Genomic DNA, 16,340 nt, shown 5'->3' with positions numbered 1-16,340 from the left:
CGCTGAAGGGCGAGGGGTTGTCAGGTTGTCGCAGCTTGCCTAGATTTACAAAGAGCGTTCGACTGCGTAAGAGTGGACACACTCGAGCACAGGATGAGGGATATGCGGTTCAATACAAGCCTCACGGCTTGGATCTCCAGCTTCCTTAACAGACGAATTCTCATAAAGGGCAAAAGCGAGGTAGATGTGAACAGAGGTGTTAGCCAGGGTAGCTGTCTCAGCCCAACCCTTTTTAACCTTTACACAGCCGAACTACATGATATTAACAGTCATAACTGCTTACTGTTTCAGTATGCTGATGACTTTTTCATAGTTTGTTTTCATAAAGACGTATCCATTGCGAAAGGTGTGCTGGAAGACAGTATAGATAAGTTCGAAGAAAAATGCAATAGGCTAAACCTGTCATTCAATCCGGTGAAGTCTAAAGTGATTTACTTCAACAATCGTAGAGCTGCGTTAAATATCTCGCATCAAGGAGTTGAGATCAGACAAGTAGAGCAGATCAAATACCTAGGCAGGACTATCTCAGCAAACAACTCAGCCTCTGGTCACATTGATCTGGCCATCTCGGAATCGAACAGAAACTGTGCGTTTCTCAGATTACTCAGTGGGTGTCACTATGGTATCAGCCCCAAAAGAGGGCTTATATTTTACAAGGCATTTGTCAGAAGTAGGCTAGAGTACGCGTGCTCATCATTCTGCAACCAGTCCAAATCTGCCTTGGCCAAAATCAAATCCCACTGCAACCATCACCTCAGAAAGTCGCTGGGTCTGATAATCTGCACTCCCGTTCCTATCATATATCACATGGCAGGAGAACTTCCCCGGACTACGGGATGAGATTCCTGGCGGCGAAAGAGTTGGTTAAGGTGTTTGCATTTAATCTCCCAGCAAGTAAAACAGTGTCAGCAAATAGGGATTTAAACACGGGCTACGCTAAGGCATATCGGGAGTTTGGCAGCATAATAGATAGAGTTGAGGTTTTCGACAACACAGCTTCATTTTGCACTAAAATTAGCTCCGACTTAGAATTGTTCAAGGGTTCTGCACCCAACAAGCACACTATAGACCAGGCAGGTATCATGCTGCTCCACGGGGAAAAGAAGGATCAGCTGACAAAGGGTGGTTTTGAAATCTATTACACGGATGGGTCAGTCGCAGATGGGCATTCCAGCGCCGCTTTCCTGCACGATAGGACAGGTTTTTTAGATAGCTATTACACGCACAAAACCCTTTCCTCGTTGTCCGCCGAGCTCCTTGCTATCGAGAAGGCATTAGACCATGCTATTTTGTACAATTTTCCTCGTGTCGCGCTCCTGACAGACAGCAGAAACGGGGCCCTCATTCTGGCGAAGAACATTCAGGATAACTCTATCGCCTACAAAATCAGAGAAAAGATCCAACAAAATCCACATCTAAGAACTGTAGAGGTTTACTACATTCCCGGACACGCTAACATCCCTCAGAACACTTCAGTTGACGCAGCAGCCAAAGAAGCCCACAGACGAGGAAAATACACAGTGGTTAAATGGAACCTTAAAGACGCTATGTGCGAAATACACAGAATCTTAAAAGCAGAATGGGAGAGAGAATAATATATGAATAACATATGTGATACATGCGATAGTATCGATAACGCCTCGCATTTAATTTTCAATTGCACAAAGTACAACACAACAAGGCAAAACTTCCCATCTCTAAGAAAATATAATGATATTTACAAATTCTTTGAAAAAGAAAACATCAGCGCGTACCAAACACTAATTGACTTCATCGACGAAATTGATGTAAAGCTATAAACAGTACTCCAACATCTTCTATTCTTTGACTTGGCAATTTCCACCTTAAAAAGGCGGGCGGCCAAATAATCCCACGCTACTCACGGGTAGCTTGGTAACTTAAATCCTAAAAAAAAAAAAAAAAAAACTTATTTATTAATTACGATGAGTTCCAAAGAATCCAAGGCGCTAATCAAGGATATTCGGGAGACAATCAAGCTTGGGAAGCATGCGGACGCCATTCACAAGTGCGAGGTGTGTACACGTCAGTTGGCTGTTGCATTTTTTAAGTTGTTGATTGCAGCGCCTGCTGAGCGCCGACCCGAGCAATGCAATGGGATACTTGTTGCTTGGTGCCGCCTATCAGAGCTTGGACAAGACAGAGGCGGCAAAGAGCCTGCGAAAGTCGATTGAGTACACAGAAGGCCACGCTACCGTTGAGCTTGTGGATCTGCTACCGTAAGAAACTGTGGAAATGAAAGACGCCCATCCAAGAGCTAATTTTAAAATTTCAGTGAAAAAGCCCTAGACTATTGGGAGAAGCTATTCACCCTGGCCTCGGATGAAACTGTGGCTCCCCTGTGCTTTAAAGTGTTCAAAAAGCGGGCTCAGAATCCTAACGATTCCCATAACGCCAAAATCCAAGAATATCTGGGGCGCATTTGGTTTACTCAGGATATTGAGGTATCTGCAGAAGATAATGTACTTGTGCGTATCCTTTCCATAGCAGTTCTAACAAAAACTAATCCCTCGAACTTTTGCAGTACAATAAAACGATGGAAGCACTACTGGATATCTCGGAGCCAAGTGTGAAAAGTGTGGTGTACAAACGATTCCTTAAATGGCTATACAAGCAAAAGGACTATGTGGCCTGTGTGCGCCATGCCTGCAACATGACCGTCTCCCATCCCAAGGATGTCTATGGCATCGAATGGATATGCAAGACATACTGCGAAACCCACAATCAGCTAGACACTGCTGCCTGGCAGCAGGAGCTGAAGCAGCCAATCCAAGCATATGCCGATCAATTACTGGAGCTGAACCCCAGCTCTAACTTGGCCCTACTGATTAAGGCATTCGATCTCTTTGCCCAGGGCCAATATGTTCCGGCCAGGCAATTTGCTGTGCAGGCCCAACAGAGCCAGCCCAACTACAAGGTGACGCTGGAGCTCCTGGCCCGAATCCATATGGAGTTCGGGGCGTACAAACTGGCTCTACAACTCTGGCAGCAGCTAGGCCAACAAAATGAAGCGTCTGGCCGGTGTCTCTCTTATGAAAAGGATGAGTCCAATTTGAGAGAATCCGTCAAAGTGCTGCTGCGCCATGATAAATCAGTGCCCAATGTTCGAGCCTTAGCTCGGTAAGATACCCTATCATATCCGATCATAAGCTGCATAACTAAAATCATCCCTTGCAGCTGCTACATCAAGTTGGGGGAGGTTCAGCTGCTCAAAGATCTTCCATTGGATGCACTTTCCAAGGTGGAATTTCTCTTGTAAGCAAAGTGGGAATCTTTATGGAAAAATGTACACATAATTATCCGTTTTATTAATCAGATCACCAGCTGAAGCCATTCGGGCTATCGCCAAAGACGAGTCTTTTGAGGCGCTGCTTCTATGTGGCAAGCTTCAGATGTTGCAGAAAAACTATGCAGAGGCCCTGAGCTGCATGCTAAAGGCCGCTCGGATGCGACCGCATGTTGCCGAGTGCTTGACTACTTGGGTCGCTTGTATCCACTGGCCACTGGCGATATGGCCCGCGCCCGCAAATGCTATGAGAAGTGCATCAGCCTCAATGCCCTGGCGGAGGAGGCTGTGGATGCCTTGAGCTTTATTTACCAGCAGCTGGGCGAGGAAGATCTAAATGAGACTCTCTTGATGAACACCCTTCGGTACTTGAGTAATGATGACTCGATCCGCTTGCAATACAAGCTGGGCCTGCACTTTCTGCAAGTGAGGAAATGGGATAATGTACGTAAATGAACAGCACAGACCACAGATCAGAGTTTAATTATTTTTAAGGCTTCCTTTTAGGCCATCCAATGCTTTCGGATTGCCATCAAGCACGACTTTCGGTGCATTTTCTATTGGGAATCACCTGGCGATGCTTATGCGGCTCGAGGCTCTTATAACTCGGCTATTCGTGTCTTTCAGAAAATCCTCGAGCTGTCCCCAGTCAACGGCTATGCTCTCCTCCAGATAGCCGTGATCAAGACGGTAAGAATATGGCAACAATTTCAGGTTATGTTATGTTCTATTCATAATATTTTGCCTCCAAGACGATTCGCATGTACTCCGAGGCGATTGAAGATTTCGATGCGCTGCTCAAGCTGAATCCAAACTACTTGCCTGGCTTGAGAGGCGCCGCAGAGGCGCACATCGGTATAGCCAATAATCTGAAGTCCCAAAATCTTTACGGCCGTGCCAAACAGCATATACAATCGGCTGTCGGACTTCTGGAATGGTTAGGAAGCTTCCAATCATTAACGCAGGCTTATTTGTATATGTCTCTTCTAGTGCATTCACCCAGGCAGAGGCGCAGGGTATGGTTTGGCTGTGGCGCCTCACGGCTAGTGTATTTTTTCAGACGGCCCAGCTGCCGGGCTCCCTGTCCAATTTGGACGTGGCTGGCAGCTTGGCCAAGCGCGATGAAGCGGTTGCTTATCTATCACGTAAAGATCTGCTGCAACTGGCCCAGCGCTTCTATCTATGCGCCTTGAAATTGAAGCAGAACACATATCTGTGGTACGAGTTGGCCCTGGCCAGCTACTGCAGTGCTATTTACATTCCCGAAGAAGCAACAAGCCACCTGGAAACGGCTGCCAAGGTATGCAAGAGGGCGATCAAGGAGCGTAGCAATCGCTGGCAGAACTGGAACCTCCTCGGCATCATCAATATGCATGCGGAGCACGAGAACTTGCCTCTGGCGCAACACTGCTTCATCCAGGCGCTGAATCTGGATCGCAAATCCTTCACGACATGGACAAACCTAGGCGTGTTGTATATCAAAGCGAATGACATTCGACTGGCCAATGAGGCCTTCAAGCGCGCCCAGCAATCGAGTCCGATATATGCCAATGACTGGATAGGACGGGCAATGGTAGCGGAACTTATTGGCGACCAAGAAGAAGCCTTCGATCTGTTCCGCCATTGCCAAGCCCCACAACAGACATGCGATTGGGCACATGTATGCGGATGTCTACGCATTGGATGCCATTAACTGGTACGCTGCATCATTAATTTCATTGTTATTATCCTACGAAATCTATTCCCATTTTTGTACACAGGTATGTCCAAAATGAAGAGTCGGAGGCCAGTATAGCGTCACTCACGTTCCAGGGATTCTTGTTCGCCCGCAAAGAGCTTTACCACCAGGCCATCAAGGCTTTTACGCGCGCCAGCCAGTTGTGCGAGCCTGGAGCCGAACGAGACACACTGTATACGAACCTGGGATACTTGTACCTAAAGCTGGACCAGCCCCATCAGGCAGTCAACGCTTTGAATACAGTGTCCCATGCCACGTTCAAACCCATCGTTGGCTTGGCCCTGGCATATTACCGATCCGGTCAGCTGCAGGAATCGTATTCGATATACAATTCCGTATTAAACCACGTGGCGGGACAAAATGATGACAAGGCGGCTACCATATTAGTGGCCATGGCCTCGATGATTTATGCCTTCCAAGGCGAAGCGGACACCAAAACTCTTCTCTATCAGTGGTCTGTATCGGTTATATATGTTTCTTTGCGTCTTCCTAACAATCATATTGTTTTTCCCAGTGTCCTGACGAAGAATGCGCCCATCCAGGCCCTGTACTCTTCCTGTGCTTTGGCCATTCTGCATCGCGATAACGAACTAAACCGGACCGTAATGTCGGAGCTCAGGGCGTACGATTTTAGCGAGAAGTACTGCGTCGATATATCCTACCTAACCGCTAATTATTTCCTGATAAATGTGTGTATGCAAAACCAAGCAGTTTTTACGTGGATAAATCTAAACCCATGTACCTTTTCAGGAGGGTCCCCTAGATGCTCTCCGTTATTTTCAGAAGCGCGTTCGCATGTTTCCCCGCTCTGCGGGATTTCGCAAGGTGTTGCTCAAGTTTCCTCTTGATTATTTCGCCGGAGATCAGTCTTACCGACTGGCTACCTCGAATGTGGCATTGGGAGCTCTAACGCTTGGTCACAGCAGCCTGCGAAATGGGTAATACACAATGGGTTTTCCTTTCCAATCTCTACTGACAAATGCATCAATTTATTTGCAGTCTATGCCAGTCGGGCTGTAATTCATGTCGACAAGGCCTGTTCCTCGAAGCTTACCCAGCGCGCCATAAGACTGAATCCAACTAATCAGCAAGCCAGACAGTTGCTAGCCACCGTTTCTGCCCATTAATGTGTTTATTTCCCCCAATTTTTGATGTCAAGAATAATATTCATATGAAATGTGCATTAACTTTACTTACTTTTAAATACAAAAAAAAAAAGAATACAACATGCGCACATCATATTCAAAAATCCTTCGAGCCGGATTTGAACCAGCGACCTATGGATATCTTCGGTACGAAACTTTCTACTACAGTCCACCGCTCTACCAACTGAGCTATCGAAGGTGTTGGAAGGTGGACGGAAAATTGCCCATTGGAGTTTGGTGGGAATGATCACCTGGTATTATAATGCATTCGAATATTTTATTTTATTGTTTTCCAATAAAAACTTAAAAATATTCAGTACAAATAGACAATATTGTGGATTTAATTGGCTTGCAAGATACAAACATTTGTATGGCCGCTGTACTCTCTACCTACAGGTATACCAGGGCTGCAAAATAAATGGTTTTGGCCAGTGTGACCAGTGGCTTCCGCAGCTTGTTTGCGGCCACACTGCGTCGGGGGTGAAGCAAATTCGGGACCAAAAGAAAATAAAAAGCGAAAATGTGCGTGAAATAGTGAAAATGTGAATGAAACTATTGTGCACACGAACAGTGGTGATAATGTGTTGCGTTATTAGTTAGAAGGACTCCATTAAAACGCTTCAAAACGTCTCTAATGCGTACACATCGAACGGCGTCTGCCACCGACCCGACTCCGCCCTGCATACCTACATATGTACATATGAAAAACCTGCTGCCGTCGGCCGTAATTACAGTTAGACACTAAAATAGCTGCACGGTCAGGTTGAGATAATTAAGGAACAAAGCGAGAGCGCAGCGACTGGACTGCATTGCCCACGCACGCGTTCCAATTGCAATGGAAAACGAATCCGTCAAGTCGGAACATAGTGGACGCTCAAGACGGTCGCGAAATCACAACAACAATAGTAGTAATAGCGGTGCTGGTAGTGGAGGCGGTGGTGGCGGCGGAGGAGGAGGAGGAGGCGGAAGTGTGAACAACGGCTACCACAGGGAGCGAGATCGTTCCCGTCATTCCCATCGCAGCACGCATTCGTCCAAGTCGGGCAAGGGTTTCCAACGTGGCGATATGGCACCCTATCAGACCAGTGTTAACATGACCGGTAAGAAGAGTGATATTTGAAATGAGATCCATTTAAGTTGATTCGTTTGATTCGTTCGATTCGTAGGTGACGAGAGTCGTGACGGCCAGGAGGTTATAGAAGTGCAGATTCTACCCCAGGATGAGAACTGGGGAGAGAATACCACGGCCGTCACTGGCAACACCTCCGAGCAGAGTATATCCATGGAGGACATTAACAATATGTGGCATCGTGAGAGCGACAAAGGATTCGGCTTCGCCTGCCGCCGCTATGTAGAGTCCAGCTTCTACTTTCTTCTTGGCTGTGGGGCCTTCTTCTCGCCGGTGGCCATGGTGGTGATGCCGCACGTTGGATTCTTCCCGTCGGCCTTTGATCGTCCGGAGCTCACACAGACGGTGCGCACCCAGGCGCACCTCCTGGCCTGCAGTGAGCAATGCAAGGGCCAGCTTGTGTCGCTGGCTGCTCGCTTGCTGCTCCTGGCCATCGGCCTGTGGGCGGTATTCATGCGGCGCACTTCAGCCACAATGCCGCGCTTTTTTCTATATCGGGCAATTGTCCTCCTCCTGGTTACTATCTGCACATTCGCCTATTGGTTCTTTTACATCGTGCAGGTCACGAATGGAGCCAAGATTGTGGTGGAAACCGGCGGCGATGCTGTCGACTACAAGTCGCTGGTGGCCTACGCCACAAACTTTGTGGACACGCTGCTGTTCATCCACTACGTGGCCGTGGTCTTGCTGGAGCTGCGTCACCAGCAGCCCAGCTACTATGTCAAGATCATACGTTCTCCCGACGGAGTGTCGCGCTCTTATATGCTCGGTCAGCTAAGCATACAGAGGGCTGCCGTCTGGATGCTCCAGCACTACTACGTCGACTTTCCCATCTTCAATCCGTATCTGGAGCGCATTCCCATTTCGATCTCCAAGTCGCAACGCAACAAAATATCGAACAGCTTCAAGTACTACGAGGTGGATGGTGTCAGCAACTCGCAGCAGCAGAGTCAGAGTCGAGCCGTTTTAGCCGCCAATGCCAGGCGGCGCGACTCCTCGCACAACGAACGTTTCTACGAGGAGCACGAGTACGAGCGACGGGTCGAGAAGCGTCGCGCTCGCCTCATCACCGCTGCCGAGGAGGCCTTCACCCACATCAAGCGCATACACAACGAGCCCGCCCCAGCCCTGCCGCTGGATCCACAGGAGGCTGCGTCAGCAGTCTTTCCATCAATGGCCCGAGCTTTGCAGAAGTATTTACGAGTGACCCGACAACAGCCACGGCACACATTTGAGAGCATACTCAAGCATTTGGCCCACTGTCTGAAGCATGATCTGTCGCCCCGAGCCTTCCTGGAACCATATCTGACCGAGTCGCCGGTGATGCAGAGCGAGAAGGAGCGTCCTTGGGTTCAGTCGTGGTCCCTGATCTGCGATGAGATCGTCTCCCGGCCCATTGGCAACGAGTGCACGTTCCAGTTGATACAAAACGATGTCTCCCTCATGGTCACCGTGCACAAGCTGCCGGATTTCAACCTGGCCGAGGAAGTGGTCGATCCAAAGAGCAACAAGTTTGTCCTCAAGCTCAACTCGGAGACCTCCGTATGACACCATCACAATGCACCGCCCATAATCACGCCCACGCACAGCAATCGTACACAATCGTCCTACCTGCATGTGTCTGATGGCCTGTTGTGTCATAAAGATTTCCTCATTCCTGGATGGATTTCCAATGAATTATTGTATTTTATACGCCTATGTATATGTATATCTATATCATCGCAAGAATCAAGCCCAATTGGATCATCAATTAGCTAAGACCAGAATATCAATCCAATGCTCAAAGGCCCCAGTGTATCATCCTAGTAGACCGACACGAACACATATCACACGTATCGTATCCGTTTTAGCCCTCGAAACATGACTTCAAAGTTCCCAAAGTATTAATTATAAGAATGAAATGATGATGGTTCTTCAATTCAGCTCTTTTATACACGATTTTTATACCCGATACTCAAAATGAGTATTGGGGTATATTAGATTTGTGGTAAAAGTGGATGTGTGTAACGTCCAGAAGGAATCGTTTCCGACCCCATAAAGTATATATATTCTTGATCAGCATCAATAGCCGAGTCGATTGAGCCATGTCTGTCTGTCCGTCTGTCCGTCCCCTTCAGCGCCTAGTGCTCAAAGACTATAAGAGCTAGAGCAACGATGTTTTATATCCAGACTTCTGTGATATGTCACTGCTACAAAAATATTTCAAAACTTCGCCCCGCCCACTTCCGCCCCCACAAAGGACGAAAATCTGTGGCATCCACAATTTTAAAGATATAAGAAAACCAAAAACGTAGAATTGTAGAGAATGACCATATCTTTAAGACTGCGGAATCTGAATTGGATCGTATTATTATTATAGCCAGAATCAAGAAAACAATTTCATTTTTTCTCGCCCTGTCTCTCTCTAACACACACGTAGCATAGGCGGCTTTGCTTAGAGTAAAACATTAGCGCCTAGATCTCAGAGACTACAAAAGCTAGAGCAACCAAATTTGGTATCCACACTCCTAATATATCGGACCGAGACGAGTTTGTTTCAAAATTTCGCCACCCCCCCTTCCGCCCCCGCAAAGGACGAAAATCTGGGGATATTCAAAAATCTCAGAGACTATTAAGGCTAGAGTAACCAAATTTGATATCCGCACTCCTGTTAGATCTTACTATGAAACGTGTTTCTCAAAATTTCACCCCACCCCCTTCCGCCCACACAAAGGACGAAAATCTGTTGCATCCACAATATTGCACATTCGAGAAAACTAAAAACGCAGAATCATAGATAATGACCATATCTATCAGATTGCTGAATCTGGATCAGATCAGATCATTTTTATAGCCAATAGGAACAAATCAATTTGCAGTGGCTACGCAGCGCCCGACGTCACGCTCAGACTGATTTTCTGTCTCTCTCGCACGCACTCTTTGTCGTGTCGTTTAATATTAGCGGCGTCTGCCGGAGGAGAGCCATACTGACTTAGTATCGGGTATAACTGTAGAGTTGCGGTGTCCGCAGCAACTCACAACGTTCCCCCTCGTTTTTGTTTTGAGGACTTGCCAGTTAATAGTTCCATTTCTGTAGTTCGAAAAAGAAAGGTCAAGAACGGAGAATTGAGATGGGCTCCTGGAGAAGGTTGGCGAACCGTCGTTTAGGCAGATAAATCCGGCCTCCCGGGTGGAATTCTCAATGCTGCGACCCTTGCGATCACAGATCGGACTTCCCCAGATAGAAGACCTAGCGTTGAAGTCCCCGCCCACTATTGAGGGTATGTCAAGCGAAGCCGCGAATTCGAAAAACTTTTTTGTGCCCGATTTAAACTGTGAAACTGTTGTTGATGGCGGTGCATATATGCTAAAAATATTGAAATTGCTCTTGAGGTTTAATGTTTTTATTCCTAAAATTTCCAAGTCGTTCTCTATTTTTAAAATGCTGAATTGAATGTTTTTCCTGACGTAGATGCCAACCCCGCCGTAGCCGTCCTCTCTGGGCCTGCAGAAAAAGTTATAGTCTAAAATGCTGCAGTCCGCGTTGTTCAACACCCAAATCTCTGAGAGGATGGCAATATCTATTGCGTTCTTGTCTAGGAACATTGAGAGGAGCTGTTTGTTGTTGTTGTGTGTCAGACTTTGAATATTTAGCTGAAGAATCTTCATTGTTGGATGTTTTGAGAACCAACTGCCATCCCTTGGGCAATCTGACGGCTATCTAGTTCTGCGTTGGAAGCATTGACAAATTCTCTAATTTCCTTAATAAATTTATTCGCTAAAGAATCCCCTTTAATGATGTTGTTTGGATCAATCAGGAACGCTGTGAGTTTGGCTCCTAGTGCGTTTAGCTTATCCTGGGCCAGAGAAGATGCCACGGATGAAGATCTCACAAATTTCTCGCTCATTTGGACGTAGTCTGAGTTTATTGAGTTCTTCCACTCTGCCATTTTGGCTGCTGCCTTGGCCGGCTCTGCGTTCCGGGCGGCAACCCTATTGGATTTGGTCACTTCCGCGAAAGAGGTGACAGAATGAATTTCCCTGGCGGACTCTAAGCTGTTATTTAAGAATTCAGGGGAGCGGTTAGATTGCCAACTGGGTCTAGGAAATTCCCCTTGATCCCTTAGGTTGGGGGAAGTTCTATCAAAAAGGATCGGATATCTAGCCTTGACCTCAGCTCTAGTTAGGTTTTCCAGTGTCATACACTTTTGAATGGCGTACGCTTTTTTCCTGGCCTCACACTGCGGGTGGGTGGCAGCATGTTCCCCCTTGCAGTTAGCACAGATAATATCTTTGCTGTGATCTTGTCCGCATTTGAAACATTTCGCTCCACTCTTGCAATGTTGCGCCAGATGGCCAAACCTAAAACACCTGAAACATTGAATAAGCTGAACAAAAGGTTTCACTTCTACTTTAGAATATAGAAAATTGATTTTGGTTGGTAACTGCTCTCCTCTGAACCAGAGTTTCACCCTGCCAGTAGGTACACGTTCCCCCGATGCTCTATCCCTTCGCGTAATCCGAACTATCTCCTCAATTGGGATATCCGAGGTTACAAGCTCCGCTAGCTGTTCCTCCAAGTAGTGCCCGGGGATCCCAAAAATTAACCCTGCTTTTTGGACGAAGTGCCTAAAGATTCGGGTTGAGTACCCTTGAGCAGCGAAAACACTGTTTTCCACTAGCCCGTTTGCACACTCCGCCGACCCGCACACAATCTTGCACCTGCCATAGCCCATTCTAGCAACCTCCTCGATATCGCTAATGCCCTGTTTCAGCAGCAGATCGGATAGATCAAACTGGTTTATAGCAATTCTGGCATTATTCGCACTCATTTTGTCGATACAAACAATGTATGGGCCTTTATGCCCCTCATAATACTTGTTAACGATGATTTTGCGGTTACTTCCGTTTTTCGTACTCACGGAAGCCACACAAACCGCGTCAGTCTTCTCTCTCTTTCGTCGTAGAAATGTTTGATGTCATGCTTGTTGTCGTGTTCGTGGACATGTTTGTCGACACGTTCGTCGACAAGTTTGGTTTCTTGCACAGCAGTTTAGAAGCCAAAAGCTGCGGAGCCGTTTTTGCCGCCATCTTTACTCCTACCCGCATGGCGGATTTAGCTTCTCCTTCCCTTTTTTTCAGCGTTTCCATGCGAATTTTAACTCCCGTCGCCTTCTCCGTGGCCATCCTTGTCTTTCCTATGCTTGCCATGCTTCTCAGGGTCCAGACGGAGTTCCAAGAGCCGTTTTAAGAGTTATTCCGGAACGCCATGCAGTAAATTCCAGGTTTTTCGACTTAATTGATGAAGCTTTGGGAATTTCTTCGCGCCGTCTTCGTAGGCGTGTGAGGCACCCCCAGAAGCTTCGGAAAATGTCTTTTTGATTAAAACTACCAGCGAACGTCTTGAAATATGTTAATTTTTTCCTTCCGCAAACAATTTTAGGTACGCGCCATACCAGTGTTGAACAACGTTACCACTTCATATCCTTGTGCTTGGCATTCATATTCTTGATGTCCGTCACAATGTGGGCCTGCAGAAAGGTCCGTAGATTCTTGTCGGGGCAGCGCAACAGCTGGAAAAACAGTTCCAATATGTCTAGTGCTGGGACTAAGTTCTTGTTGCGCAGTAGAATCAGCGCCTTCACAAAGCGATTTCTCATGGCTGGATCCAAGACGGTGGCATAATTCCTGAGCAGATCGGCTAGGTGCTTCGGGAACAGCTCACAGGCAGCCGGATGGCACTGAGCCACTTGGGCTATAAACATGACAGTGTCATCCAAAGATTTGTTTTCCTCGCTGGGGTTCAAGGCGAACATTTCCAGCAGACTCAGAAAGTGCTGGTACTGAATGTGAAACTCATCGCTGTACGACTCCGGATCGCGCTTGATCAGGTTCTGTAACTGCGGAAGATTCTCCGGCAGTTGATTGTGGTTGGGCCGCACCATGGTGAGCCGTAGAAATTGCGATTTTGGCAAAAACCGAAACGTTCAAGTTTTTACTCTCGTTGCACGTATTCGGGGTGTTCGTAAACGAACTGAATAATTTCACCTTAACCCATCTCAACCCCTATTAAAAAAATTCATATTGCAAGGTGTGTGACCTAGAGAGGGAACAAGACCTAAGTTTTCGTAGATACAACAGCTGTGCATTTCAACGTAAACCAACACAGCCAGCAACTACCGTCAAAAAATTAATTTTCTCTCTCTCTGCCCCTTCTGCAAAATGATGGAGCTGCAGCTAAATGACGTTGATTTAGAGGAAGGCGAGGTAAGTAAAACTGTTTGCACGGCCATGGGGCGATGCTAGTTAGTCCAGTTCACTCCTAAGCTATCAGAAAGCGACGACGACGAAATTTATACACCGCTGCAGCGACCTGCACCCACTCCCGCACCCGCACCCGCACCGGGTACAAGTGCCGAGAGTGTTGCAAGCCCCCACACTACTTGCCACCAAACCCAAACCGCTGCTCTTGATGATGATGAGTCCCAGACAAACAGTGACTCGTCATCGGGCGAGTCCTCGGAGGAGGGATGCATAAAGAAGCTTCGTACAGATGATCCCGACAGCGGCCACAAGAAGCGAAAGAAACGAATCAAGCGCACGGTTATGAGGCGCGTTGCCCCCACAGACACAGAGATGTTGCCAAATCGGACCCGCTTCAAGAAGTACAATGTATGGACAGCCGCACTTCAGGAAGATGCTCTCAGCGAGAATATGCGTGGATGTGATGTTACTCGCAGTAGCCGCGATCGAAATGTGGAGAACTATGACTTCTCGTTAAGGTACAGGCTGAACGGCGAAAACCGACTGAAACGTCGGCTATCCAATTCATCCGAGGATGAGGCGGCGTCACATCCATCGCACAAGCGAGGTCGGCCATCTAGCCGCCCCACAGAAGAAGAGTTTTCACAGCGAGGATCGGTCAAGAGTCGCCTCGGCCATTGAACGCGGCGCGGCGCCTCATCGACCAGTGGCTCGTCTGACAATTCGTGCGAGCCTCGACAAATTCTCGACCTAAACGATATAGCTGGACGCGATCCATCCGATTTGGCAACAGAGATGGCCAGTAAACTGTACGAAGAAAAGGACGAATTGCTAAGTGAGTAGTTGAAAATATAGACGCTACTGAAAATAATGCAAATATTCATACTCCTAGTCCGTGTTGTGGCAGTTCTGGGAATGGATTTGCCCCTAGAGCTGTACAAAGAAACCCAGCGGATCGAAGCGGATGGCGTCATGATGATCAAAGTAAGTAGTTAAAAAAAAGCGATTCCCGCTGATGACTAATGATTGCATTACTTTACACTGTGTCGTCACACAAATGTAGTAGCAGCAGCAGCAGCGGCACCGATAACACCACGAAGTATCTGAGAGATACAATTGGCTCATATCAAAGACTATACAATACCAAGGTGTCGCATGAGGAACAAATGCTTTTTCAATTTTCGTTTGACGCTTCATGGTACGGGCGCGCGGGGCTAGTACTTCAATTCTCTTTTACGCTACCTTCGCCTCCGAAGTGCTACTCGGCTTCGTCAATGCCTCGGTCAGCACGAGCTCGAGCCAACCCAGAAATATGCTTGTAGTTGTGTATATGTGTGTATGTCCTAGGTCGGCACGGCTATAAACCGGTTTCGCCCGCAGCATATACGGCTTTTAGCTTCACACACAAGCGCACTGAAAGCATGTCAGTGCTGAGTGCCGAAACCGTAGGGCAGCGTGGTCGCTGATGTCTTTGGCGCGGCACAGTGGGGACTCAGCCGAAATAGTCAAAAAATTGTATGAGAGCTTTAGATAAATTTAATGTACGCATCTCATAGAGAATTTTGCAATCGAATTTCCAAGATAGTTTTAGTTTAGGAGATATAAGCACTCAAAGTTTAAAATTTTTTCAGTGTGCAAATATTTATTGACTAACTAACTAATTTAGCAAGCTGAGACGGCCAAAGGTCCCACTGTGCCGCTCCAAAGAGATCGGCGATCCGCGACCACTGCTTCGACGGTGCTGTTGCCGAACAGACGAAACCGATGGGCGACGGGGTCGCGGTAGAGACGAAGTACAGGCGAAAAGGGAATTGAAACCCCGCGCGCTCCCTCGTGCCTTTTGGGTCCTAATGTTAAGACCCGCCATAGAACAGCTCATGCGACATCTTGGTATTGTATAGTCTTTGATAATACTTTAAGCAAAGAGACTGCCTGATATGCATTTTATACACAGCAAAAACAAATAATTGCCAACATTAACTAATAGATACATGTACTGCAAGCCCTGTACTGTGCATAGCAACCACGCATACATACAGAATCGTGTGTATTTTTAGAAGCAAAATTATAGTGATAAGAACTTGTATTCGTATTCGTATTCGAACATATATGTACATATGTATATACATACGTTCCAGTGAACAAACCAATCATTATATTTACAAAAACTACTTAGATAACACACTTTCGCTTAAGATACATATAGTACATATATGATTTTTGTTTCTTTTTCTAGCTAAATGCCTATTATCAAAGCACATTTTTTTGCATTGCAATTTCTATGGCAATTACTTAAAGCAATTGGAAAACCAATAAACATATATCAACATATGGGTAAACCATCTCTTTATATAGTACATTTATAATATATTAACAGCTCTCTCAAACTGTATTCTGTTGTAAGTGTAATTAGCTTATGGAACCCAACTCAACCCAATCCTATTCCCATGCCGCATAAGTAAAACAGAAAACAACTTTTTTAACAGCTTTAAACGAATCTGTTGCTGGATCTAATTTATTCATTGATCCGGCAGCTGATTGGAAGAAACATGATCATTTGGGGTCACTTAAAGGTCCTATGCATACTGGACAAGTTTGAAACTATATCTCTTCGTGGATTCAGATTCAGAAAACTCAGATTCATCCAAATCACACCAACATTATTGCAAATGAATTGACTCATCGATCATTGCAGTACAGCTGGCGGATACATATTTCCTATAGGCAACGAGCAAACCAAACAAAAGAAATCCAAGAAACGACGGTCTCTGATTTCGGAGC

General features: G+C 46.6%; 1 protein-coding gene, 1 non-coding gene and 2 pseudogenes across 2 annotated transcripts; 3 read left to right on the top strand and 1 right to left on the bottom strand.

Moving 5' to 3' along the window:
- The first annotated feature begins 1,783 nt into the window (after positions 1 to 1,783).
- LOC117193295 lies at positions 1,784 to 6,268 on the top strand (annotated as a pseudogene).
- Positions 6,269 to 6,291: 23 nt separating this feature from the next.
- On the bottom strand, positions 6,292 to 6,386 carry Trnay-gua. Its single transcript has 2 exons — positions 6,350 to 6,386; positions 6,292 to 6,327 (listed from the first exon to the last, which is right to left on the bottom strand). It is a non-coding gene; the product is annotated as a tRNA-Tyr (tRNA).
- A 258-nt stretch (positions 6,387 to 6,644) lies between these two features.
- On the top strand, positions 6,645 to 9,066 carry LOC117193379 (vang-like protein 1). The gene is made up of 2 exons (XM_033398104.1): positions 6,645 to 7,287; positions 7,354 to 9,066. Exons 1-2 carry the CDS (start codon positions 7,023 to 7,025, stop codon positions 8,862 to 8,864), a joined length of 1,776 nt encoding a protein of 591 aa, XP_033253995.1. The 5' UTR covers positions 6,645 to 7,022; the 3' UTR covers positions 8,865 to 9,066.
- Positions 9,067 to 13,432: 4,366 nt separating this feature from the next.
- On the top strand, positions 13,433 to 15,901 carry LOC117192326 (annotated as a pseudogene).
- The last annotated feature ends 439 nt before the right edge of the window (positions 15,902 to 16,340 follow it).

The sequence above is a fragment of the Drosophila miranda genome, assembly GCF_003369915.1.
Source record: "Drosophila miranda strain MSH22 chromosome Y unlocalized genomic scaffold, D.miranda_PacBio2.1 Contig_Y2_pilon, whole genome shotgun sequence".
Lineage (NCBI taxonomy): Eukaryota > Metazoa > Arthropoda > Insecta > Diptera > Drosophilidae > Drosophila > Drosophila miranda.
This window is presented reverse-complemented; position numbering and strand designations above follow the sequence as displayed.